Source organism: Equus caballus, chromosome 1, assembly GCF_041296265.1.
Source record: "Equus caballus isolate H_3958 breed thoroughbred chromosome 1, TB-T2T, whole genome shotgun sequence".
NCBI lineage: Eukaryota > Metazoa > Chordata > Mammalia > Perissodactyla > Equidae > Equus > Equus caballus.
In genome coordinates, this window is record NC_091684.1 from 58,111,323 (window position 1) to 58,139,095 (window position 27,773).

At 41.3% G+C, this 27,773-nt stretch overlaps 1 protein-coding gene across 1 annotated transcript; it reads left to right on the forward strand.

Moving 5' to 3' along the window:
* The first annotated feature begins 4,292 nt into the window (after positions 1-4,292).
* On the forward strand, positions 4,293-26,851 carry DDX21 (DExD-box helicase 21). Its single transcript, XM_001917940.5, has 15 exons — positions 4,293-4,487; positions 6,489-6,938; positions 8,223-8,298; positions 9,017-9,195; positions 10,887-11,004; positions 12,232-12,417; positions 14,042-14,187; positions 14,894-15,043; positions 15,425-15,586; positions 16,807-16,926; positions 18,097-18,170; positions 20,190-20,349; positions 21,233-21,367; positions 23,401-23,445; positions 24,002-26,851. Exons 1-15 carry the CDS (start codon positions 4,401-4,403, stop codon positions 24,269-24,271), a joined length of 2,358 nt encoding a protein of 785 aa, XP_001917975.1. The 5' UTR covers positions 4,293-4,400; the 3' UTR covers positions 24,272-26,851.
* The last annotated feature ends 922 nt before the right edge of the window (positions 26,852-27,773 follow it).

A 27,773-nucleotide genomic window follows, 5' to 3' on the forward strand; every position in this document is an offset into this window, starting at 1 on the left:
AGAAGGAAGCAGTAGGTTAGGAGACTTGAGGAAAGTGGAGAAATGCTGAGGTATCAGCTATGGAACAAGATGGAGAACTCACCAGGTAAACCATGGGTCACAGGCAGCTTTGGGGGCCCACTTGAGCTTAGAGACTGATTTTGTAGTGGCAGCAGTTAGAGTGATTGAGTGATTTCCTACAGCAACACTCAGCATTCTGTTGTAGGAATGGAAATGGGAGACAGTTGATTGAGGATTAGGGTTTTGCTCTGTGAGATGAAAGGATGACAAGGTGAAGAGGTTAAGAACTCCACAAAAGTGATTGGAGTGATGGTCCAGGGAGTCTAGAATGCCTAGGGATTGAAGTGGAAATGGGCTTGATAACAGGGAGAATGCAGAAGGGGCAAGGGACTGAAGATCAGTGGGGGCTATCTGAATTTGAGATTACAAAAGTGGAGAGGTTGGGGAGAAGACAGGTGCACAGTATGGTGGTAGGGCTGTTGGGGTCAAAGGTTATTTCAGTTGAGGTGGTCAAAGAGCCAAGAAGCCAGGTGTTATATGGGTGATTTTCATGGGCAAGGAAGTCTCCTAGAATGAAGACAAACTAAGACTGAAGAGAGAAAGGAAGACTAAGCCAGGTGCCAAAATATCAAAGAATGGTGGAGCCTGGGAAATTACCTGAATTGGGAGGGAAGTAGGGTGATATTACCACATACCTGCAAAGGGACAAGGGTATTTACATGAAAGTAAAAGAATAATAGTTTGGAAATGGCTTTGAGGAAAAGAGGACATTGATACCAGGGTACATGGAATATGAAGGAATGAGCAATATATGGATGAGATAGCTACAGGGAGAGTATTTTTCAAGAAAAGTCAGATTTCATTTAAGCCAAGGAGGGAGGAAGGACTCAGTGCTGGATTGAGAAAGAGGGAAATTTTGATTATGGGGAATGGGGTTCCAGATAGCTATGACTGGGGGGAAAATCTCAGTTGGCTCTGTGTCTGAGTAATTGTGAGCTCTAGATTTATATCCAGGATGAAATAGGGGCTCCATTCCTACTAGAGTGCATGAGTACTAGTACTTCAGTCATAATATGTTGTCTAGCTGCAATGTCCCAGGCACTATGTTTGGGGTACAAAGGTAAATACGGAGTGCCCAGTCTCGGCCCTCAGCTCAGAATCTAGTGAAACAGATGGACACATAAACTTAGGTCCATGGCAATGATTAAATGCAATGATTTGAAATTTCTACACAAGGGCACCCAGCCTAGCCCAGGAATGGGGGTGGGGGTTCAGAGAAAGTTTTCTGGATATGATTGAACATGAATTAAGTCAGGTAAAAGAAACAGGAAAATGGCAATGGGCATGCAGGCAAAGGCACAGAATAGCTCATAAAACAAGATCTAAATACGGCAAATGATAAGTAGCTCTTGTTGCTGGGATCTTCATGAGGAAAGCAGTGGTGCAAACATGGCAAGAGTCCTATCTTGGAAGGTTTGTAGGCCTTCTGTTGGACAACCATTGAAGAGTTTCAGGGAAGAGAGTGAAACAGATAAGCACGTAGGTAAATTCCAGCAGGTCAGAGATGGATTGAAGGGGTCCACTTGCTCGAGGCTGGCTTCTCTGTTAGCAAGGAAAGTGGGGCAAGTCCTAACAAGGTGAAATAATAACTTCCCATATCTTCCGGAAGGAGAACCCAGGGCAAATTCCTCACCAAATTCTCAGCTTTGGGCTGCATTCAGCCACCTATCTTTCCTCCTCCCTCAGAGCCCAAGCACCTCCATGACTCCAACTGTTGGCTCTTCAGAGCCTGTTTGTACTCTCTGCCCTAGTGTGGTCACTTACCAGCTATTTGAATTTGAATCAGTTACCCTGATCTTCAGTTTTTGAATTTGTAAACAATATCTTTTATTCCATTCAGCATTAGAAATCTGAATAATGAATTCACATTTTGGTGTGAATGTCCAAGAGCCTCCTCTCTCGTTGTTTTTCTTTTGTATATTTTGGAGGCAGTGCTTAATAAGGTTTTTTTTGGTGAGGAAGATTGTCCCTGAGCTAACATCTGTTGCCAATCTTCCTCTTTTTGCTTGAGGAAGATTGTTGCTGTGCTAACATCTGTGCCAATCTTCCTCTATGTTGTATGTGGGGTACCACCACAGTGTGGCCTGAATGAGCAGTGTGTAGGTCCACGCCTGGGATCCAAACTGGCGAACCCAGGTCGTCAAATTGGAGCATGCAAACCTAACCACTATGCCACTGGGCTGGCCCTGCTTACTAAGTTTTTTTAAACCACATTCCTTTTTTTAAATATTAGTAATATATGTCCACTGTGAAAAATTTGAAAAAATAGAGAAGCAAATACAAGAAAATAAAAACCACTCATAATCACATCGCTCAGAGATAATTACTGCTAACATTTTGTTGTGTAGACTTTTGAATTCATTGTGTGTATACATACTTTTTGAAATAGAAATTCTGCCAATTTTATGAAAACATATTACATCATCTACATCAAAGAAAACTGGTCTGGCAGAATCAATATTCAAGCACAACTTCACATTTCCTATCAAATGTTATAATTGTTACTGAATTTTATACTGATGACTAGGTTTCATACAGTAATTTGGCTACCTTTGAACCAAAAAACGGCCTTTTGCATGCTTCCTCGTGGAATATTGGCCTCGTGCCTATGTGCAGTTATGTTAAAAAGGAACTTATATAATTTATAAGCCTTGACAACAGTTTTCCATTTAGTAATGTTCTGGGCTTACTCTCTTGTTGAACATCTGTTGGCAATAAAAATGTCCCTGTACTGTTTACAGCAGTATCATGTTCAACAATATCATGTAGTTTTGTGGTTTATTAACCAGACTTCAGGTTCCTAATACCAGGATGATTTAATTGCTTTCCTACCTGGGCACATACCTAAAATTTATTTCAAGGGGTCCCTTCTTTTCCCCACCCCCCACATTGCCATTTTAACAATCAATCAACTTTTAGTGACAGGCTACTACGTGCCAGGCACTGTCTGAAGTCTTAAGGGTAGAATGATAGATAAATCAAGGCTCCTGGAGCAAGGATGTCACAGAGTTAAAGTGTTGTTGTACATTTACATGAATTTATCTGTTAAACTGAGACTGTGAAACATCAAATAATAGTTTATGTGAAACGTGAAATTTTTCCTTTAAATGGTCAGATTAAAAAATGTGCAGTAAAAACTAATCTTATGAAACAGAGAAAGCCAGCTTCTGGCATTTTCCTTTGTCATAAAATGACTACATTTTGAATTGTCTTTCTAAACACCTGTGAGTTTTAAAAGCTCTCGTTTATTGTGCTCTAGGTGACCAGGCACTGCTAAGCCCGTTTCATTCATTATCTTAATTTTATCAACTGATGAAGGTTTTCTTATCCCCATTTCATGCATGAGAAACTCAGGTTCAGATTAAGGTAACGCGACCAAAATCACAAAGCAAATGGTGCAGGTTTTCAAAGCCAGGCCTGATTTCAACCTATTTTTAAAAACGATTCTATGATAAACTGGCTCCCAATTCTTTAGATCACTAGTTCTTCAGAGGAAATTTAGCAACATTGTCATAGACCATTCAATGGACCACTTTCCTTCAACTGCTTGAATTAGTGTATTGTCCAAGTTATGCAAGACTAAGGGCCCCTCTATTTTCTAATAGAGGTCTATGTGGTCTGGGGCCCCCTTCTCCTGGTCTCAAGGAAGGTTTACGTGCCTCTCTGTGCTTTTAGAACAACTGACACTCCTCTATCTCCCACCAATCTATAAAGCTTCTTGAAGACTAAGGCTTGTGTATGATCTGTTACCGAATCCTAGCCCTGTTTCTCATACCTGACACGGTGAATGCTCAGGGGATGCTGAGTGCACGCGTGAAATGAATGACCAGGCTCAACTGAATTCTAGTTCTTATCCAGGCTTGTCAGTCTGGGCGTCTCCTTTCAGTATCGATGTTTCCACAAGACGATCAAGAATACACACCTCGCGCGTGTGTGCGTCAACGGATTTTGCAAACTCGAGCAATCTAATATAAAGCACTGAAGAGGGGCCACTCAAAAGCAACTACAAGTCTTCACTTTCAGGCCGGGGCTAGCGAGAATCTGGTCAGTGTTTGAACGAGAATACAAAGCCACCCTTTGTGGTTCCTTCCAGTTCCACCTTTCGGTAAGTGCCTCCTAGTCCCAGCGTCTTAAGCGGTCTATTCGCTAAGCGCAGCGAGCGTGAGCAGCCGGTGCTCCGGGCCTACACGTGGACCTCAGCCTCCTCCGAGGTTTCTGCTTCCGCAGGAAATGCTTTGCGACAGGAAGTGACGGAAGCTGGGTGGGCTGAAGGGGTAGGACTGTCTGTTCCTCTCCACGCGGTGGACGAGACAGTCGGCCGACACACCTTGTGCTGAGTGATGCCGGGGAAACTCCTTAGTGACGCGGATTTGGAGTCAGACGCAGCCATGGAGCAAGTGGAGATACCGCGAAAGCAAAGTGAGAAGGTGCGCTGAGAGGAGCGGGGCCGCGGGGCACTGGAGAGGAGGGGTGCCGGCGCTGGAGCGCGCGGCGCTGACCCGGCTCGTCCGGAGACCCGCGTAGGTCTCGGCCAGGGTCGCCCGGAGTGGTCTCTCCGGGCGCGGTGGGCGCGGTGGGCGCGGTGGGCGCGCTGCCCGCCCCACGGAGCCCGCGCCGCCGCGCCCCGGCATCTCTGGCGGAGACGCCGGGGCGGATCGGAACTGGGCAGAGGCCGGGTGTCCCACGTGGTCCCGGAGTCGGGGCGCCGGGTACCCGGGACGCAGTGTTGGACGTTCACGGATAGGCCCTACGTTGTTGGCTCAGGCTCAGACCTAACTCTGGGCGTGAGCGTGCGCGGAGGGCGATTGTAAGTCCGGTCAAGACGCTTTAGACGAGACTGGCAAGACCTTAAACCCATCTGCACACGTGGGCGGCGTCTGCGGTGACATGCTTTTTACCCTAGTAAGGAAGTAGAGTTTGTTTTCCGGTAAGCAGCCCTTAGAAGAGGAAATAATTCAGTTCCCCTTAAAGTTTATTTACCAGATTTCCCCTGGAAATATGAAGACGTGTTGTGGTGCTAACCGTACGCCACATTTTTGATAGAGGCCAATAGTGTGCGTAGTCTTAAGTGTCCTTGCTACCTGACTACCTCCTTCCTGCCGCTTCCTTAGACAGTGATTTAACTTGTGACTGAGTCTCTGTTCTGAGTGAGATAAGGTCCGTGGAAACAAAGATTGTCCCTGAACTTATGTTGTACATGAATTAGAATTTTTTTCCCTTGCTGTTTCTGGGTCTTTTTGATGGGGAGCTTTTACAACAACATTTTGGTGTTGTAGGAACACCAAAGAGATCGCAGATTTGTCCGCTCAGTTGGGGAGGAATTGATCCTGGTTTACCTGCACCGCATCAGTGAGCCTGTTCACTTGTGCGATGCTCCAATTAGGAGAGACATGACCAAACTCCATCACATTCCAAAGAGTCCACCAGAATGGGAAATCCACTCTTGTTTGATGGAACCACGGGATGAAAGAACCGAAGTCTTGCAGGGGAGACCAGATTTTTTTCAGATGCCTGGAGGACCATCATGTGGGAGAGATTACCTTTCATACATGATTTGAGAGCAGAGAGCAGGCCTGAAGTTTCAGGGAGGTGGAGTTCAGCTAATGTAGTAGTAGTAGTAGTCTCCATACTTCTGGGATTGGCCTGGGGCTCCGCCAGAGATTTGAACAGAGACTGTAACACTTGTCTAATTGTTTTCAGTAATATTAAGTACTTAAGTTTTCAGTAATATGAAAAGTTGGGGAAGGTCAGACATTTTGGGTAGTCTGGTTTGGTTTTGAGGTTTTACCCATTCCATTTCCTTGTAACTTGTGCTTTTTTCCCCCTTCTTTAAATTAGGTACATCTTTTTTACACGGGGGTTGATAGATTGTGGGTTTTTATAGCTTTTTGGTTCGTAAGATGTCTCTGTAAATCCATTTGCACTTGTGAGATAGGCGAGACAGATATTATGAATCCTTGTTTTACTTGTTCAGGAATTCTGCAGAAAAAAGAAATCTGCTGAACATCCTCCATCTGTGACACATATGGCATGTCACTCTATCAGAATTACATTAAACTGTACTTGCTCACTCTTTAGGAGTACTTACTTTAGAGCCTGTCGGAGCATCCCACCAGCAACCCCAAATCCATTATGAAAATTTGATTTCACCACTTGTTCAACCAACATGAATAGTTACCAAGAGGTATTCTCTTTCAAGCTAATGAAATTATTGATATACACTTATCTCCATATAGCCAAAAAATGGTATTAAGAAACATACCGTTTCATTTTTGCCTTATTGCCGGGTGAAAGTACGAATGTTGAAAAATGGCCCCAAATTGTGTTCTACATATAACTGTGATCTTGAAATAATCCAGAATTGATGTGCCATACAAATGTATAGATGCCTTTGTTCACTGTTTGTATTTTCTTGATTAACTTTTTAGAAAGGTAGAAAAGAGAAGCCAAAATCTACTAAGACTCAAGAGGCAGCAGAAGAAAAGGAAGAAACTATTTCCCCCAAAGCTAAAAAAGTTAAAAAGAAAGCAGGGCCTTCTGAGGTTGACATGAATTCTCCTAAATCCAAAAAGGCAAAAAAGAAAGATGAGCCATCTGAGGACGACATTCTCTCTCCTAAAACCAAAAGTGTGAAAAAAACAAAGGAGCCCTTTGAAAAGCAAGTTGTTTCTCCTAAAACCAAAAAAGTAATAAAAGATAAGGATCCTTCTGAAGAAGAAACAGGTGCTCCTAAGCCCAAGAAAATGAAGAAAGAAAAGGAAATGAATGGAGAAATTGGAGAGAAAAGCCCCAAACTGAAGAATGGACTCCCTCATTCCGGACCTGACTCTGACTCCAGTGAAGCTGCCAGTGAAGAAAGTAACAGTGAGTTAGAGCAGGTGAAGTTGCATTTTTATATGTGGAGTGTATCTTTCATTGTTGTTTGAGAAAAATGAATGGCTAATCGCTGCACATATCATTTGGTAACGGGAGGCAATTGGATGTCCACATTTCACGGGGGTCCCTTGAGCTGCAAGGTGAAACTTCATCTTAAAAATTGCATAGTGTCAGAATGCCTCCGTTGCAAATAAGCAGATCTTTCCAAGTTTAGGGAAACTCCTCCGCACACTTGGTCTGCTCATTTGCAAGTCAGAAATCAACAGGAGGGATATAGTAATGCAAATAGCCCCCCTCCCCTGGAGGGGGTTTCACCAAGGTGCATTGTTAGTGAAAAGGTGTTGGCTTGATTGCGTGAGTCTTCTTCTTCAAGCCCCTTAACTAACTTGAGTTGAACTGGATGAGTAAATGTCCACTTGGAAACTAATTCTCTTACCTTTCAGAAAATCAGTCATCAAAGAAAAATCCTGATTCTAATAAAAATAATTTTCTGTTTGCCATAGGCCATGATCAACATTTAAAAAATTTTTACTGATTATAAAAAATACGTGATCTAGAGAATTTAGAAAATATAGGAATTTACCAAAAAGAGAAAAGCTCCCTAGAATTTCAGCATTCCTTAATTCAGTAAATACTAAACATTTTTCAGGTACAGAGGTAACCTGTTGCTGAATTTGATATTTCCTTACAGTACTTTTAATGTATACATGTCTACAACTATTATTTTTTGTCAGATTAGGGTTCTACTATATGCAATCTTGTATCTTACCTTTTCTATTTTTATATAAGCATTTTCCCCACTTTTAAATATTAAATACTTTTAACGGTTACATAATCCATCATATAAATGTCTAGAAATTCAATTAATTATCCTTCTATCAAATAATGCCATGGTGACCAGTTTGTCGTAAATGTTTGTTCTTTATTTTCTGTGGAATTATGAGAGATGTTGCTGTGGAAAGGCTAATGACCCATTAAACAGTATCTTGCTGGTTTGGAATGGCTGTGGAATAGTTCTTAGTTGAGACTGAATCTGCCTTCACTAGCCACACATAGTATATGTGCAGTATATATTTGCTACAGATTTTTCTTTTGTTAGAGTTTTATAGATTATTAATGATATATTTCCTTTTCAGATGTCAATTTACCTACCAAAGTTTTTGTGTCTTTTTGGTTGATTTAGAAGAGATATAATAGGTTCTTTTGTTTCTTTCTCAGAAGGCTTCTCTGTATTAACCACTAGGGATAAAGTTATTAATTTCTCTCTGTGGCCCTTTACTTGATAGGAAATACCTGTGGAACAGAAAGAAGGAGCTTTCTCTAATTTTCCCATATCTGAAGAGACTATTAAACTTCTCAAAGGTAATATTCTTGGAAATATTGTATAATGTTAGAACATATTATTGGAAGTGCTGCACTCTTTGAGAGGAACTAGGACATATTCTTATTGGAGGCCAATATATGCGACCTTACACTGAAGTGTGTCTGTATATTCGGTATAGAACTATCCCACTGATGGCCTTTGCTGCTTCTTAAGCGGGTGATTAAAATTTATTCAATACTATATACATTCAGAAGTAACAACTGATAGTGCTGGTGCAATTAAACAGCGGATGCCTTGTTTGTATTTTCTTTTTTATCTTCTACTTCTTGAGGCATCTCTAGGTTAATGATACCGCCTTGACTCAGAACTCGTCTGAGCAGTGTTCCTGTGAATGAGCTAGGTAGTCACAGATGCTGAACTAAGTGTTTTCTGAATCAGGTGCAGCACAATCTGGACTGCAAAGCACCTGATTTTCAGGCTTATACTGACCTGGGGGCGGGGTTTCATGACAAGTAACCTAATCTCTTAAAATAATAAATATTTACTATAATTCAGTGCTTTAAAGTTTGTTGATATTTTTTAATCCAGCAGATTCTTCATTACCAGAATGTATTTGAACCTGACTTTGTAAATGTTGACAAGAGGGTAGAATTCCTTAATTCTGCAGGACCAGGAACATGGATATGCTGCAGTCCTCCAGGAGGGCTGGGATTTTGAGAACTGCGGTGTCAGATAACACGGTTAATGTGTTCACAGCCCGTGGGGTGACCTTCCTGTTTCCTATACAAGCGAAGACATTCCACCATGTCTATAGTGGGAAGGACTTAATTGCACAGGCACGGACAGGAACTGGGAAGACATTCTCCTTTGCCATCCCTTTGATTGAGAAACTTCAGAGAGAACTACAGGACCGGAAGAGAGGCCGTGCCCCTCAGGTAACTGTAACAGAGACCCCAGGGCTCCAAATCCGCCCAGGAAAGAACATTGCTTAGGCAATGATGACATACTCTCTTGTTTTTTATTGAGTTCTCCTTAAAGCCTTTTTTTGGTATTTGCTGTAGATTTGAAGGTAAACCAGAATAATTCCTTTAAGACCATTGGCCACAAACCCTGTATATTTAAATATTGTAATCTGGCCCATGGTTGTGATCACCTATATTATTAATGTTCATCATCTTCCTTTCAAACTGTTAGATGTCCCTGGGGCTCACAGGTTTGATAAGTGTCTAACCATTTTTGCCTAAAATGGAGAAAGCACTTTTAGTAGAGATGCATGAATAGAAGGAGGGGCCCTCAGAGAGGTGCAGAGGCCAAGCCCCCTTACACGATGGTGCTCGTTGAGCTCATTTCTGGAGAACCTGGCATTTGACGAACCTTAACCCCACTGAAATGCCTATGTTGTCTCCTTGGCTGTGGGTGCTTGCCCCTTAATTTTTGGCCCCACCTCACTAGTTTACTGGCCTTCCTGTGTCCGTGCTCCCTCCTCATTAAATCATTTAACATTTAAGTCTTTTTTTTTTTTTTGAGGAAGATTAGCCCTGAGCTAACTGCTGTCAATCCTCTTTTTGCTGAGGAAGACGGGCCCTGAGCTAACATCCGTGCCCATCTTCCTCTACTTTATATGTGGGACGCCTACCACAGCATGGCATGCCAAGCGGTGTTATGTCCGCACCCAGGATCCGAACCGGTGAACCCCGGGCTGCCAAGAAGCAGAACACGTGAATTTAACTGCTGTGCCTCTGGGCCGGCCCCTCATTTAACATTTAAACAAATAGAGCAGTAAACAAATGAATTATTCTAGCACCTAGACTAGTGCCTGGCACATAGTGGATGTTCAGTAAATATCTGTTGGATGAATGTGTTAGGTTGTTCTTAAATCATGTTTGTTTCATGCTGTTACTTTACTTGAGGATCTGTAGTGGTTTCGTGCTGTATGTCCTGTTGGATCAAACTCAGACTACTCAAGAGTTCAAAGCCCCTCCCTATGTTGGTCCTGCCTTACTTGTCTGACTGCCATTCGACTTCAACTTCTCTGTAGCGTAGGGGTTCAGACTACAGCTTTTGGAGCCTGACTGCCTGAATTTAAATCCAGGCTCTGCCTCTTAGCCTTTTGGTTTTAGAAATCTGTTGTGTATTATTGTAGGCATTACAATACAATTGTAGGTATTGCAGGTGAATAACCTGTGAGAATTAAGTGAGAATAGTGCATGTTAAGCATTTTAGTAGAGCCTGAGACATTGTAAAAGCTCAAATGTTAGCTGCTGTTATCATCACAGTAGACTCCTTGCACAAGGTGTTCCTTTCCTGGAATGCTGTTCTTTAAGTACTAGCAGCTCCATGCAACCTTCCCCAAGTCCTCCAGCCTGTTCCATGCAACCCTCCTGAAACACCATACATTTGGGCATCTACGTCTCCTCTGATAGGTAAGATCACAAGCTTTTCTTCTGAGTAGATAGGAACCATATTATATTTATGATCCTTCCACACCACAGTACATTGCAAAGCATGTAATAGATGTTCTGAAAATAATTGTTAGGATGAGTTGAACCTTTGGTAAGTTCCAAATTTGTTAAGAAACAAATACTGCACATAACTTTGAATTTAATTGTTAGTTTTTCCTTTTCAGGTACTGGTTCTCGCACCCACAAGGGAGTTAGCAAATCAAGTAAGCAGAGACTTCAGTGACATCACAAAGAAGCTGGCAGTGGCTTGTTTTTATGGTGGGACTCCCTATGGAGGTCAAAGTAAGTAAGTCCAAAAGTTAGAGAAGGAAATGCCATCCATTGTTGGATGCTCTGATTGGCTTTCTTCTGACCTTGACATCTGGCTTTACCAACTAGAGTACAGTCTAGTCATTTACGGTCATTTTCTCCTGTCATTATTGTTAAAGATGGTCAAGAACATGGTCCTGCATGATGATGTGTCAAATCCTGTATACAGTTCTTAGGATTTTTGTATTATCTATGTTTGTCTAAAGGCTTCAGAAGTATCTTACTGAACCCAGGAAGACAGTCCAGTTGGGCCCTTGGAACTAAAAGTCAGAATTCAGGGTTACTCTTTTTATGTCAAGGGCCTTGGGTCTCTGCCTCTTTTTGCGTTAGGCAGGCTTTCTTTTCTCTGGGTCCAAGGCCAAGTTTTGCAGCCCCTACTGTAGTATTCCATTTCTTCCCAGTTCAGACCTTGAAGCTTTATTATATAGAGCAGATACGTAATTCAGGAAGGGACTTAAAGCATTAAAAAAGTCTTAGCATTGGCACACAAGGCTTGTGATTATTTCTTTCCAGCTTTGCTGAAACGAAGGTAGGCTTTGGCATCAGAAAGGCCTGGGTTTGAATCTAGACTCTGCTCATAGAATAGCTGTGTGATTTTCAATTCAAGTTGCTTGATTTTTCTGCTCATGTATAAAATAACATGAGGAGAAGACTCACCCTGCAAGGGTGTTGTCATTGGGTTGAATTGGATAGTGTATGTAAACGGCCTCGTGTGATCCCTAGGCTGCAGTAGCCCTGCAGTGAAAAGCTGCGTCATTACCGTCTCGTCTCGGCTATATTGAACTCCATCTTCCTGAATGTGTCTACACCTTCGTGGAATACTTACCCTTCGCTCCTGTCATTCTTTCTCTATCTGCTTACCTCATAGAAAGTTCCTGTTTCTGTAAGATTCTTATTTTTACTTTGTCTATGAAACCTTGACACTTTCCACCAGCCAGGGGAGTCATTTCTTTCCTGGTGCTACCATCCCCCACTGGTGTATTTTTCTGTTATGTCATGTGATACACTGGACTGTCCTTTCTTCCGAGTTTCCCACACTGGATTAAAGAGTTCTTTGAGTGTTTTTATCTTCAATACTTAGCATCTTACCTTGTACTTGTAGTTAATAAATATCTTAGAATAAAAATATCTTTAAGTGGTACCCAACACTAATAAAAGGACTTAAAAACCCAGCATGTCTTTCCTTGGTGTTCTTTACAGTTGAACGCATGCGGAATGGGATTGATATCCTGGTGGGGACGCCAGGTCGTATCAAAGACCACCTGCAGAATGGCAAGCTAGATCTCACCAAACTTAAGCATGTTGTCCTGGATGAAGTTGACCAGATGTTGGACATGGGGTTTGCTGATCAAGTGGAAGAGATTTTAAGTGTGGCATACAAGAAAGGTAAACTCCAAATTCAAGGAACTTGTCATCGAAGAGTTAAATGAAGCCTAAGGAATTTGGGGGGTGACTGACTTTATTCAGGAAAACTTAAATTAAAAAAAATTCGTGATTTACACATAAACTACAATGGAGAAGATTGGGGAAAGTAAAAGAACAAAAATTCCATATTCTGCCAGCTTGGTGTACTTTGCTTTGGTGTATTTTTTCCTGGCTTTGTGCTGTTGTGTGTATGTGTGTATGTTAATTTTAATCTACTGTACCTATAATAGTTTGGCATAATACTCCATGAAGTGGTTGTGCCATGATTTAATTCCATCTACAGATTTTAATTTTTAGGTAATATAAATAATTCTGCTCACATATTTTTATGCAGGCAGCTTCCTTCACACCTCAGTATTTGGAATTAGTTCTGTTCTGAAGAGGTGAAATGACAGTAGTACCCCCCTTGTCCATGGCTTTGCTTTCCACAATTTCAGTTACCTGCGGTCAACCGAGGTCTGAAAATATGAAATAGAAAATTCCAGAAATAACCAATTCATAAGTTTTAAATCTTATGAATGCGATGTTTTAAATGCGATGTTCTGAGGAGCATGATGGAATCTCGTGCTGTCCCACTGCGTCCCGCCTGGGAAGTGAATCGTCCCTTTGTCCAGCGTATTCATGCTGTATATGCAACCCTCCTGTTACTTAGTGGCAGCCTCAGTTATCAGATTGACTGTCATGGTATCGCAGAGCTTGTGTTCAAGTAACCCTTACTTTACTTAATAATGGTCCTAAAGCGCCAGAGTAGTGATGCTGGCAGTTTATTACAGTATACTGTTATAATTGTTCTATTTTATTATTAATTATTGTTATTCTCTTACTGTGCCTAATTTATGAGTTCAACTTTATCATAGGAATGCATAGGAGAAAACACAGTATATAGAGGGTTCAGTACTGCCCGTGGTGTCAGGCACCCACTGGGGTTCCCAGAACGTACCCCCCAGATAAAGGGGGAACTCCTGTCCTGAGATGAGAGGTATAAATAGTTTATACTCCTCAAAATACTTTGTCAGATTGCTCTCCAGAAGGGTTCTGTCAGTTAACACTGCCATTTGAAATATATGAAAATGAAATGGTATTCTAAGAGCAACTGGAAAAAAAATTGAGATTGAGGAGCTTTTTGATACCTGACTTCAAGAATGAGTAGACTGAAATTCTCAACTCAAAATATTGAGGAAATGCTAGAGGGAGTATAGATGAGTACAGAATCTGTTCTGGTGTTTATTATAGGTTATTTGCTTAAGTGCTATAAACTGGTTGGTTACTGGGCTTGACGAATTGGTGTTTTCCAGTTGATAGGTCTCATTATAATGGACAGATTGCCCTTCATAAAGGCCAGTGGTCAGAAAGCAACATAAGTTTAAAGTACTTTGGACATTTCAAGGATCCTTTACGTAAATTATTTAGGCAATATTTCTTTGTCCATTGGGAACCTTCGTGTCTTTCGTTTTTGTGTCTTCAATGTTTGGCTTCGCCTCAATTGGTTGCGGTAGAATGTTATGGACCCTGGAAGAAATGGGTGAGGTGTGGATACTATGTAGGCTTGTTTGGGTTATTCATACTGACTTTCTTTCCCCCAAAGATTCAGAAGACAATCCCCAAACATTGCTTTTTTCTGCAACTTGCCCTCATTGGGTATATAATGTTGCTAAGAAATACATGAAATCTACATATGAACAGGTGGACCTGATTGGTAAAAAGACTCAGAAAACGGCAATGACTGTGGAGGTAAATGATTCATTCGGTTGCTGGAATTAGTAATAAATTGTGTATCATTTTTTTCCTGTCTGATGGTATTAAGGCTGGCAAATACTTTTTCCAAATAAATACTAAGTTTATGTGTAAAGCTAAGTAAAGATATATTTCTATTGAGTTGTATATGGTATTTGTGTTTTCTAAATTTCATCATCTGGTAGGCTGATTTCAGAATCTTTTGGAACCTAACTAACTGTCTGAATTATGTAAACTGAAAGAAATTACACCTAGAATTTAAACATCAGAGGGCAGCAGAGAAATCTAGTGTTTGTGTTGAAGCCATTTTTATCTTAGGTTGTTTACCTAGATGAACTCATTTCACCCAAGGAATAGGTCTGTACAGTAACTGACTGCTGATTGCATTTTTAAGTGGAAAGGACAAAACATCCAGAGACTTTCCTCTTGTCAGGTTACTTGGTTTCCTGTAGGAATCTGAGGAATGGCATTTCTTTCTATATTTACCTGGTGAAATCAGAAACTAAAGAAGGCAGATGCTCCCTGGAGGAAGGGGAAAGGCTCTCTGCTTTGATGGTTTACTTCTTCCTCTGGCGGTGGTGGCAACAGTCTGCTGCAGTCAGGCTCAGACAATGCTTCTGGTACCCTTAGTGCTGAGCAGGGGATTTCGATTTCCAGCTGGGCTTCACTAAATAGATCTTTTTTTTCCTCTCTCTCTTTCAAGCATCTGGCTATCAAGTGCCACTGGACTCAAAGGGCAGCAGTTATTGGGGACGTGATCCGAGTGTACAGTGGTTATCAAAGACGCACTATCATCTTCTGTGAAACCAAGAAAGAAGCCCAGGAGTTGTCACAGAGTGTGTCCATAAAGCTGGTTGGTCCTTCCCCTCCCTTTCTTTTAGGGAGAAAGCATCTTTCAGTTAATAGAGTGTAGGTGTTAGGCTCACCTAATCTGTCAGTCTCACAGATGAACAAAGGGTGGCTCAAACCCAAGGTTACACCGACAAAGTAGGTTTGATCGGTCTCATCCGCTGTTGTTTACCTTCTCAGTATAGTGGGTGCAGTTGATGTCATGACCAGGATTGGAAATAATTTGGAGGCTTGTCCATGTAAGGCACGTGTTTTCTCCCCTTTGCGTTATTTTCAGCGGAAGCCTCACCACAATATGAATGCCTTTGACAGACCTAACTGGTGCTCCCAAAAGTACCTGTCTTCTTGGGTCTGGTTTTCTTAGGCCAGTTTATTTCTTTGACAGGATGCCCAGTCATTGCACGGAGACATTCCACAGAAGCAAAGAGAAATCACCCTGAAAGGTTTTAGAAATGGTGATTTTGGAGTTTTGGTTGCAACCAATGTTGCTGCACGTGGGTTAGACATCCCTGAGGTTGATCTGGTTATACAAAGTTCTCCACCAAAGGTAAGTCTTTTTACTTAAATTTTATTTTGTTGTTTCTTTTGGGTACTGAAACAAATTGGAAGTTGTGTCATTTACCTTCATGTGATGAGTGAGAGCTCTGTCTGGAGTGCTAGGATGCTAAGGATGATTTTCAAACGAACCTGTCGTGAGGCCCCCCTCAGACCTGACGGTTGAGTAGAAATGCAGTGAGTGGCCGGAGGTTGGGAAGATATTTTCTGGTGAGAGAGGAGTCCTGGAAGCCTTCGTGGAGGTAGTGCAATTTTGAACTGTACTTTGAAGATGGGTAGGACTTAGATGGGATGAGATAGGATAGATAAACTCGTGAGCTCGAGGACAGAACGGAGAAAAGGCCTGAGGTTAACAGCCTCCGTGGTTAAAACTGCTTGGGTTTGTGGGTGGGAACCTCTCAGGGAGGGTCCTGGAGCACAGTTTATGGGGTGTGGATAGTGCTTCATGTAAACAAAAGTTGGTTTGAAGGAGCCTATTCCCATCACTTCAAGGGTGAAGATCCTACAACCTCCCCCCAAACTGGCAAATCCCTCAGGATTAAAGGTTGTTTACAATGATGGAGAAAAATACCTAATTAGTATGAAGCCACCAATTCTTATAAAGGAAATCCCATAGTGTGTGGCATAGATGCGGTGTAAATGACCCGGTAGGCCTGTGCTCTCCAGTCTGATAGCCACAGCCCAGTGGAGCTGTAGAACACTTGAAAGGCAGCTAGTCGGGGTTGGCCTGTGTACTCTAACTATAAAACACACATTGGAATTTTTTTTGGTTTTGAACTTTTTATTATGCACACTGGATTTTGTAGACTTATGATAAAAGAATGTAAAATATCTCATTGATAACTTGTTTTATATGGATAGCATATTGAAATGATAAAATTTTTGGATATATTGAGTTAATTAAAACTAACGTAACTTTTTCTTTTTAAACCTTCTTGTGTGGTTACTAGAAAATTGAAGATTGAAATTACGTATATGGATCTATTGACAGCACTATTTAGATGATGCTTTTTGGAGATTTGCCTGCAGAATAGGGTCCATTGTTCTAGAGGTTTTTAAATTCTTTAATTTTAGTAGTTCTTTAAATTGAACGGCTAGGGAACCTCCTCCCTCATACGCCCTGGGTATATCACCGTCACCCTTGCGTCTGCGTAGACTGCCCAGGTCTCTCTCTCCCTTTGCTGTCAAGTGTCACATGTTTTACTTCCATAGGATGTGGAGTCCTACATTCATCGTTCTGGGCGCACGGGTAGAGCTGGAAGGACGGGAATTTGCATCTGCTTTTATCAGCACAAAGAAGAGCATCAGTTAGCACAAGTGGAGCAAAAAGCGGTGAGACGATTTCCTGAGTCTTTATGCAGCCAGTGTTGGTTTCTTTATTCAATTTTTATTAACTTCAAATTATTTATTTCTAGCGTGTGGCCCTAACTGAAAGCTTGTTGTTAGACACGTGTTTTGGATGTTGTCCTATGATAGAAGGCCCATTTTGAAATAACTTTGCATTTAAAAGCAGTGGTTTTTTATATTTATAATTACATGGGGCATTCTTAGGTTTGAAAGGCAGTTTTCAGACAATGATGACATGACCACACCAGAAACATTTAAGCATAGATTAGGGAGTTACAGGACTTGCCTAAAAACTGAAAGGACATGAATATGTCAAAAGGATGAATTTAAAAATGGGAGAGAAGGGACTAGTTTTCCTTACAGAAAAACTCTGTAAGGAGATTCTTATGTAGGTGCTTCTCCTCCTCCAGGAGGTGGAGCTTAACCTCCCCTCTTCCCCTTTAGTGGACCGCACTTAGTCACTTGCTTGCAAAGAATAGAGTAGGGTCGGGGTGGGGGGCGGTGAGGACTTCACAGTGCGGAAAGTAGGCAACCACCACCTAGCCAGGTGATCGTGGTTAACATCAGCCATGAGCACGGGCTCCTGATACAATGTGACGAGACAGGCATTCCCTTCTGGTCTTCTTCCCCAAAACCCATAAGCCCAGTCTAAGCATGTGAAAAACATCAGACAGCCTCAAATTGAGGGACATTCTACAAAATACCTGACCAGCACTCCTTAAACTGTCACGGTCATGAAAAAGAAGGAAAGACAAACTGCCACAGATCAGAAGAGACTAAGAAGATGTGGTAACTAAATGCAATGTGGTGTGCTGGATTGATACTGGAACAAAAAAAGGATGTTAGTACAAAAACTTGTGAAATTCGAATGAACTCTGGAGTTGAGTTAATAGTAATGAAGCAATGTTGGTTTCTCAGTTGTGACAAATGCACTATGGTAATAACAATAGGGAATTCGGTGCACGGTATACAGGAACTCCCTGTGCTGTCTTTGCAACTTTTCTGTAATCTAAAGCCATTCCAAAATAAAAGGTTTATCTTTTAAATATGTAAAAAATACATTTGGTAAATATAAAAAAATCAGAGGACTACTAATCTTGATGGAAACAGTTGATGGCTACATTGCACATTAAAGTATGGTTCATTTTCTTGTAGGGAATTAAATTTAAACGAATAGGTGTTCCTTCTGCAACCGAGATAATAAAAGCTTCCAGCAAAGACGCCATCAGGTATGCTCTCCACCCTCGCTGTGGGCTGCTTCAGTGCTTGTCCTGTTTCCTGCATGCCTTTGTGAAGGAATGAGATTTGGCTTTTAAAATTTATTTTGTGGGGCCAGCCCCGTGGCCGAGTGAGTGGTTCAGTTCACACGCTTCGCTGCGGCAGCCCAGGGTTTCGCCAGTTCGGATCCTGGGTGCGGACATTGCACCACTCGTCAGGCCACACTGAGGTGGCATCCCACGTGCCACAACCAGAAGGACCCACAACTAAAATATACAACTATGTACTAGGGTGATTTGGGGAGGGAAAAAAAAGCAGGGGAAAAAAAAGATTGGCAACAGTTGTTAGCTCAGGTGCCAATCTTTAAAAAAAATTGTTTTATTCATTATTTTTAACAGTTTATAACCTGCTTGTTATAAAAACATTCAGACTGTAGTGAAGTGAAATTTTACCAAGAACAAAGCCTCATTTTTACTTATCCCTGCCCAGTCAATCCTGTTCACCAGAGGAAACCACTGTCACTAGTTGGTTTGTCTTGGGCATTTTAAGGAACTGCATCTTAGATAGGGTGTAGGTGCTTCCCATCTGGAGGTTGAGTAGATGGGATCACACATGATATCCCAGATCTTCATTAATCCAGTCTGCCACCCGGTAGGAATGAGAGTTGATTATTTCTTGAAGTTATAGTAAATATCTAGATGGTGAGGATCATACTGGTGTTGGGGGCAAGAAAATTATTTATTGTGTGGGATTGTCCTACACATTGAATGATATTTAGCTGTTTAGCATCCCTGACTGTGCAGTATATTCCTGGGGGTGAGTGGGGTTGGCATTATGAGAATCAGAAAGGTCCTGGCTGTTTTCCACATGTCTCCTAGTGGTGAGCTACATCCCCTGCTTAAGAACCTGAGTCTCAGCATCATGTTTAAAGTGCTTTCCACAATGACTATTGTAAATACGTGAAGTGCTTATTTAAAAAACAGATGGGGTGGGGGTTCATGATCAAAAGATGCTGAATATTAGCTTGGGAAAGTTCTGCAAATGAAAATAATCTAAGTGTCCTGCAGGCAGGGTTTCCTGTGACACTAGTTAAGGAAATTTGGTGTTAGGTGGCCAGGAAGGAGAAAAGACAGATGCTGGTGGTGTATGAGAGACAGCCTCTAGAGGGGGCAGCCTTGCCCAAAGAAGCTGCCTCACATAGCCTTGTTCATCTTTGTCCTGGGTGATCTTTTCAGCTTTGGGATGTGACATTTATTATCACCAGGATAATAGTGACTCCCTAACAAATGTATAGTCTCATAAAGGTCTTTATCATTTTCAACCTGATTTGGGGGTGTTTTTCTTTTATTTCAGAATGGAAATAGCTGTAGTATTTGATACCCATACTTATTATTAAAAATATTCAACATTTATTAACGTCACTTTTTTTTTTTAAGAGTTCTTTTTATTTTTCCTTTTTCTCCCAAAGCCCCCCGCTACATAGTTGTGTATTTTTAGTTATGGGTCCTTCTAGTTGTGGCATGTGGGACACCGCCTCAGCATGGCCTGACAAGCAGTGCCATGTCCGCGCCCAGGATCCAAACCGGCAAAACCCTGGGCCGCCTAAGCAGAGTGCGTGAACTTAACCACTCGGCCATGGGGCCGGCCCCTAACATCACTTTTAATGCCAGTATGGTGTGTCATTCTATCTGTTTCGTGGTTTATTTAATCAGTCCATATTGATGGCACGTTTAAAAATTGTTTATACTTTTTCTATAACACTGTGGTGAATATCTTAATATTTGTCTTATTATCTCCTTAGGATAAAACATTTTTTTTTGGTTTGATGGTAAGTTAGGATTAGATACACTCAGAGGAATGGATTTATTACTATAGAAATGTGATTGTGTCCATTGCATCTAAATGATCTTTTACACATGGAAGACTTGGTTTGGAAGTGATTTATTTATCTTGAGAAGCTGTTGTCTTGAAAATGAAATCTGTCCACTTCTACTATCCTTTCTCCTAACGAATATACTCTCAAACTGTAGGCTTTTGGATTCTGTGCCTCCCACTGCTATTAGTCACTTCAAGCAGTCGGCTGAGAAGCTGATAGAGGAGAAGGGAGCCGTGGAAGCCCTGGCGGCAGCACTGGCCCATATTTCTGGTGCCACCTCAGTAGACCAGCGCTCCTTGATCAACTCGGATGCGGTAAGGGTCCCTGTTGAATTTCGGACACTACTTTGCAGTTTGAGCTGGATTCAAAAGTGTTCTGTTTAAACTTTCCAGTTGTTTTAACTGCATGAAGGTAGATATATATAAACAAATCTAGAGAGACAGAGTAGATTGGTGGTTGCCACTGTCTTGGTGGAGGCGGGGAATGGCAGTGACTGCTGATGGGCACAGGGATTCTTTTTAGGGTGATGAAATGTTCTGGAATTTTAGATAGTTGTAATGGATGCGAACTTTGTGAATATACTAAAAACTCTGAATTGTACACTTTAAAATGGTGAATTTTCTGGCATGTGAATTATATCTTGATTATTTTAAAATCCTAAAATATATATTTTAGGGTCCTATATATATAGTCATGTGCCACATAATACTCTATGATGTTCACACAATGATGAAATTGCCAAATGATTCATTTCTTAGAACATATCCCCGTTGTTAAGTGATGCATGACTATTTATATGCATATACACACAAATGTGTGTAGTACACTTAGCCAGCGTACCTAGACACTTGAGCAGGTGTATGCTTTTCTTTTTTTTTTTAATATTTAATATAATTGTAGGTACTCATGTAGTTCTAAGAGATACTATAGAGAGATCCCTCATATACTTTGACCAGTTTCCCCCAGTGGTAACATTTTGCAAAACTATACTGTCACAACCAGGATATTGACATTGGTACAATCCACCAGTCTTACTCAGAGTTCCCCAGTTGACTTGTCCTAATTTGTGTGTTGGGCTGGGAGTGGTGTATGATTTTAGGAAGAGCTTTCCCCAAAATATTTTAGAAACATGACATCAGGTTTTTATCAGTTAGGTTTGTTTTTGAGACTTTAATTTTGTGCCCCTTTCTTCGCTAGGGCTTTGTGACCATGATCTTGCGGTGCTCAATTGAAATGCATAACATTAGTTATGCTTGGAAGGAACTTAAAGAGCAGCTGGGAGAGGATATTGATTCCAAAGTGAAGGGAATGGTCTTTCTCAAAGGGAAGCAGGTAAGGAAGGCTGGGGCCTCTGTTGTGAGCTTGCATTGGTTCAGTAGCTTTATGTGGGCAACTAAACACTGCACAGGGGTGTCTCCCTGGTCTGTGGGGATGCTGCATCTTTGCACTGTATAGTCTTCGCTGGACATTGTCATCCATGCCCCTCAGTTGCCACATAGTCACTGACAACCACTCTCCTGAATCTCTAACCTGAAGCATCTGCACCCAGCACTGGACTGGAACACCCAGCTGCTTCGCTGACACCCCCACTCACATGGGGTTTATTAAGCCACTTAAAACAAACTTACTGGAAACTGAATTCAAATTTAAAGTCTTGCCTTCCAAACCTGGCGTTCTTTCTTCTGAGTTCTGTTCTCATTTAATGGCATAGATTAGCCTAGCAGTTCTCAAACCTTTTGGTCTCATGACCCCTTTACATTCGTAGCAAATGTTGAGGACAGTAAAAAGCTTTTGTTTATGTGGTTTATATCTATTAATGTTTACTGTATTAGAAATTAAAAGGAGCTCCAGAAAATAAGAATGTCATGTTCCATTAGCTGTCAGAGCAATGGTATCATCCCCTGTAATGCAGTGTCTGCGAGACTCCACTGCCCCCTTAGGAGAGAATGAGAGTGAAAGGACAGATAACATTTTAGTATTATTATGAAAATCATTTTGACTTTGTGGAACCCCTAAAAGGCATGGACTATACTTGGAGAACCACTGCCTAGAGGACCAAATCAGGTTTATCTTCAACTCATTGTGTGGCCCACCATGTTGTTTACCTCCTTAAGCAACTCCACATAATCTATGGGATAAAGTCTTTCCAATGGGGGATAAGATCCTTCATGAGCTGACTCCTGTCCCCCTTACCAACTTCATCTCTGTCTCCTAACTGCCACACCTTCCTCTCCAGCAACGCCAAGTACCCCTTGCTTTCTTATCCCAAGTGCACACTCAACTCGCTGTTTATATAGTGTTTCTTCCCTCTACGGTATCCGTTATGACTTGGCTTAGCCTTGAGTCTCCCTGTGGAGCTTTCCCTGGCCGTATGGCAGAGTTGGGGGCATCTTTATCTGTACATCAGAGTTCTTAGGCCATACCTTTATTCAGGTAAATTTTACCTTGCTGTGCTTGCTTATGGCTTAGAGCTTCAGGAACACTATAACCTACTCAAGGGCAAAAACTGCTTTCTAGTTATCTCTATACACCAATAAGTGCCTGATTTGAATACTTAGTAAACATGTGAATGAAGATTCCCACAAATGGCAGAATCCATCAGTATCTGATGCTGCCTGTGGTTATAATTGGGTAACTTATTGGGTGGAAAGGGTGTTCCTCATAAAATGTTGCAGTTAAAGACAGCCCGGGGAGAGGCGTGCCTCTGTCACTTGCAGGGGTGGTTAGACTTTGTTTGTGGAGGCCAAGAAGCAGGAGGACTTCCTTAATTGGAGATGGTGCACTGCTTATCCTCAAAGATAGTGTCCAGTAAAGTATTTAATTTTTTAAAAAACTTTTTCATAGGAGGCTGAATTAAGAAAAACTGGAAAATTAACAATGGAAAATCATTTATTTTTCTGCTTTTACTTAGGTCATCCTGAATAGTTGACATTCTCTTTGATGGAAGGCAGTGTATTTTACTGGTTTTAGACCATAGGTTTTGGGGCCATGCAGACCAGATAGTTTAACATTCTGCCCTACTTCCCAGCTGTGGGGCCTTCGACAAGCCAGTCAGCCTCTCCAAGGCCCTGTTTCCTCGGCTGTGAGATGTAGCTAATACCTGCTTGAGGATTAGCACAGTGTTGTAGCCGAGAATGATCTCTAGTCAGTTCTAAGACGTTTTGAGTCCTTTTTTTAAATATCCTTGGCTTTTTGGTATTGTACTTTTGGGAGGTATAATGTGTTGGCCTCGGCCTAAAGTTCATCTAAAATTGATACCTCTGGGGTTTTTTTTCATAGTGCCTGGTCTTTTGGAGTATCTCTTAGTGTGCATTTTGTAATTCTAGTCCAAGGCGGGTTTAACTTGGGTTTGTTTTGCTTTCCAGGGTGTTTGCTTTGATGTCCCTACTGCGGCCGCAGCAGACGTGCAGGTATTCTTTCTCTTGGGTTTTGAAGTTAACATATCCAAATCGTAAAATGTTCATTATTGAAAATACAGAATATAGAGGGAAACAACAGCTCCCGTCCCTTTACTAAAAGACAAGAATTAAATTTTAGTATTTTTTATTCTGATATTTTCCTTGTTCAGCCTGCCTGTTTTCCCTTTCTACAGTTGTGAGCAATATCCAGCATTTTTCCCCAGTATGTTACACAGGGTTTACGTAGACACTTTTCATTGCTCTATCTTTGTTCAGTACTGCTGTGAGAAGTGTGTTTGGGCATGCTATATTTCTATGTTTACTACCTGGCGGCTGTGGATACCCCGTAATTGAATTGAATCAATGATGCAGTGATGAGGGTACTTCACATACCGAAACTTATTTCCACACACTTCAGTGACTGGCTTTTGGGTCATGAAGGTTAGTATTATTTTTGACAAGTGAGCTTTTAGGTGATTAGGTTATCAATCTGGCTTTTGTCTCATGCCTTTTTAAGCCAAATTCAGTAGAAATCAAAGCAGATAAAAACAAAACCATCTCTCATCAGGAAAAATGGCATGATTCACGGCGCTGGCAGCTCTCTGTGGCCACGGAGCAGCCAGAGCTGGAAGGACCACGGGAAGGCAGTCGAGGCTTCAGGGGACAGCGAGACGGCAGTCGAGGCTTCAGGGGACGGCGGGAAGGCAACAGAGGCTCCAGGGGACAGCGGGAAGGCAACAGAGGCTCCAGGGGACAGCGATCAGGAGGTGGCAACAAAAGTAACAGATTCCAAAACAAAGGCCAGAAGCGGAGTTTCAGTAAAGCATTTGGTCAGTAATTTGAAGTAGAGAACTTATCTGGCAAAAACAGAACTATGTTTGGCAACATTATTTTTCATACAAAGTGAAAAGCACATTGTGTTTCCTTGCTGACCACTTGCCCAGTCCCCTTCTCTTCCAGAGAGACAAGTTTCATCTAAATTATTTCATCTGATTATTACCATTTGTTACCTTATTGCTACTTCTGTATCAGGTTTTCCTTTTGAAAAGGTGTATGGATTCATTACATTTTTATTCTAATGTGTTGTCTGTACATTACGAGATAAAGTCAAGCGTGTGTTTGTCTAGACTTTTCAAGTTGACCTGACTGTGTACGTAAATGTCTGTTAATAGTGTCTTTCCCTAAATGCCTGTGGGGAGTGCCATAGTGTCTGGAGAGCACTTTGAGCAGTCAAGGCCGTCTTCTGTGTTTGGCATTCCTCAGCCACCTGCCTAGCAGTTACCCGTGTGGTCCCATAGCATGTCTTCTGAGAGTTAATACTGAACCAAGTTTTGAAGCAAGATTTCAGATTTAGCTGGGATGTAACACAGTTTATACCAGCATATGCTGCAGGTTTGGAGGATAGTGATACATTTGATAGGAGACATTGTAATGGTTAGCAATCATTATGTGCATTTTGATACATTTTTAGCTTCTCAATATTAAGATGATTCATCCGTCAGTGAATTCTTTACAGATTTTATATATCTATCAATATATATGTAAAGAAGTATTTTAATAGAAATCAAGTGTCTTCAAAGAATTCCAAATGTAGAAGATGGCCCCATAACTTTCTTCCTAAGTAAGGAGGCTGATAAATGGTGCTTGATGATAATGTACTCCACTTACTATTGGAAGATTAACATTATTTACCAAGAAGGAATTAAAGGAGTAGGGGCAGATTTGCATTGCTGAAGAGTCAAAAAACCATTGAAAATTTTTTTCACATGCAAGAAGGAAACATAGCTGTTGAGAGCAAAGAGAAGAACAAGTGAAGATACATGATAAAGTGCTTTTATTTTTTTTCTTTTTTGGTGAGGAAGATTGGCCCTGAGCTAACCTCTGTGCCAATCTGCCTCTATTTTCAATCTTCCTCTATTTTTTCATATGTGGGATGCTGCCACAGTATGGCTTGATGAGTGGTGTGTAGGTGTTAGTCCATGCCTAAGATCTGAACCCACGAACTGCAGGCCACTGAAGGGGAGTGTGCAAACTTAACCACTACACCACCACGCTGGCCCCAATAAAGCATTTTTTTAAATTGTGAAAACTTAATGGGTCATTAATGTTTCTAGAGGTTAACTGCTAATGGGCAAACTGGGGTTTTTAGGTAGAATGATCTAATTTAGTTTTTCAAAGGCCTAGTTCCTATAGCCACAGTATGGGATCTGTTTCTTTCTATTAGATTACTACTCCATTGAAAGGGTTTTTCTTTCTTGAGACTTCCTTTTAAGACAAACTCTATATGGCTATTTTAAATTGTTGCTCCGAGGGAACTGAAGAACTTAGTATAGCCCCTGGCCAGATAACTGTCAGTTCTCGAATATTACTTCTGGGAAACTTTCTGCATGGTGCAGGAGCTTAAGTGCGACGTTGTCCTTTCGCCTTAATTCCTAGAAATTCTGTACAGAGAATCCCAGGGAATAAACTGTGATGGGAGAAGTTAAAATACATGGCCGGTCTTGTTTTCATTATTTTAAACAACTGCAACCTTTCTAGGCCCTGGTTTCTCTCACTTAATCGGCTCTTTATCTGTCTCTTACTCAGCCACCTTGCAATGAGGGGCTCAGAGAGTCAACTAAACTCTGATTCTTGAGCGACGTCCTTTTTCTGTGTGGACTTCAGTCTGTCCTTGAATCCTAACTGGATGTCTCTCTGTTCTCAGCAGTTCTCTTGGCTTTTATTCCTTGATCCACTTGTTGATTTTCTCGCTTTTCCTCCTCCTCATGGTTTCCTGTCAAGCCGCAGGGACTGAGGGGAAGGCATTTGATGACAGGCAACTCACGTGTCCTGTGGATTACAGTTTACTAGATTCTGGGTTTTTTTCAAATACTGAGCAGCAGTTTATTAATAACCAAAACATTTCACAGTTTGGATAGGAATGGGTACCTTATCAAGCAGATGAAAAGGACATGGTACCTGTCCTTTAGGAAGAAACAGCTAAAACCTTGATGTGGATTAGCATAAAGAAAAATAATAAGGCATGAGTAAGAGGGAAAACTAATGGGAATTTCACTTTACGTAACTTAATTTTAAGGAAAACATGGCTGTTTCAATAAGTGAAGCTAAAATTTCTCCTAAATCCCGGAATTCAAACCATATTTATAAATGTATAATGCAGCTACTGTTTGGTTTAAATAGGCTCGTTGGGCTAGCCTTGGAAATGTTATCATTTTTACTATTTTCTATGGAGAAAATATTTTCCACTTTCTGTGTCAAACAACTCAATGAACTTTTAAGATAGAACCCATTTTTATGTTGAACTATCTGTACAGCGGTTTCTTTACAGTTGTACATAAAATGTTTTTACTGTAAAATTGAGTTCATGTATAAAATACTGCTTTGCACCATAATAAAGATATTAGTACTTACCTATTTACATTTTTGTTATTTTTTTCCTAATATTGAAAATAGCTTGAAATTTTTATTGTAAAAAATAATAAATGATAGCTGTAAAAATCCAAACATAGGAGAAAAAACAAGCAAGTAATAATGTCGCAATATCTATCATTTTTGTGAGCATCTCTTCCAGGAATGCATTTACAAAATTGGAATCATTCATTCAGGTTTTTTTCTTTGTTTGTTTGAGGAAGATTAGCCCTGAGCTAACTACTGCCAATCCACTGCCAATCCTCCTCTTTTTGCTGAGGTAGCCCGGCCCTGAGCTAACATCCATGCCCGTCTTCCTCTACTTTATATGTGGGACACCTACCACAGCATGGCTTGCCAAGCGGTGCCATGTCTGCACCCGGGATCCGAACCAGCAAACCCCAGGCCACCGAGAAGCGGAACATGGGAACCTAACCGCTGTGCCACCAGGCCAGCCCCGATTCAGTTTTGTGTATTGCTTTTTCCCCCTCAACATGTTGTGCATGCTTTTCTGTAAATACAAATCTACAACTTTTTTTTTAAAGATTAGCACCTGAGCTAACTATTGCCAATCTTTTTTTTTTCTGCTTTTTCTCCCCAAATCCTCCCACTACATAGTTGTATATTATTTAATTGTGGGTCCTTCTAGTTGTGGCATGTGGAATGCTGTGTCAATGTGGCCTGATGAGCAGTGCCATGTCCGCGCCCAGGATCCGAACCAGCGAAACCCTGGGCCACCAAAGTGGAGCGTGCTAATTTAATCACTCGGCCACAGGGCCAGCCCCAAATCTACAACATTTTGATGACTGGTATCTCAGTAGGGATATGCCACCATATATTTAACCAGGACTCTAGATGGCTGTGTTGGTTATTTGTGATTTTTCACTATTATAAACAACCCTAAAATGAATGTCCTTGTATAAATTTTTGCT

Coding starts and splice junctions, on each gene's coding strand:
- DDX21 (XM_001917940.5), top strand. CDS start 4,401: ATGCCGGGGAAACTCCTTAGTGACGCGGATTTGGAGTCAGACGCAGCC. Junction 15,587..16,806: donor TACAAAGTTCTCCACCAAAG/GTAAGTCTTTTT, acceptor TTACTTCCATAG/GATGTGGAGTCCTACATTCA. Junction 23,446..24,001: donor CGGCCGCAGCAGACGTGCAG/GTATTCTTTCTC, acceptor ATCTCTCATCAG/GAAAAATGGCATGATTCACG.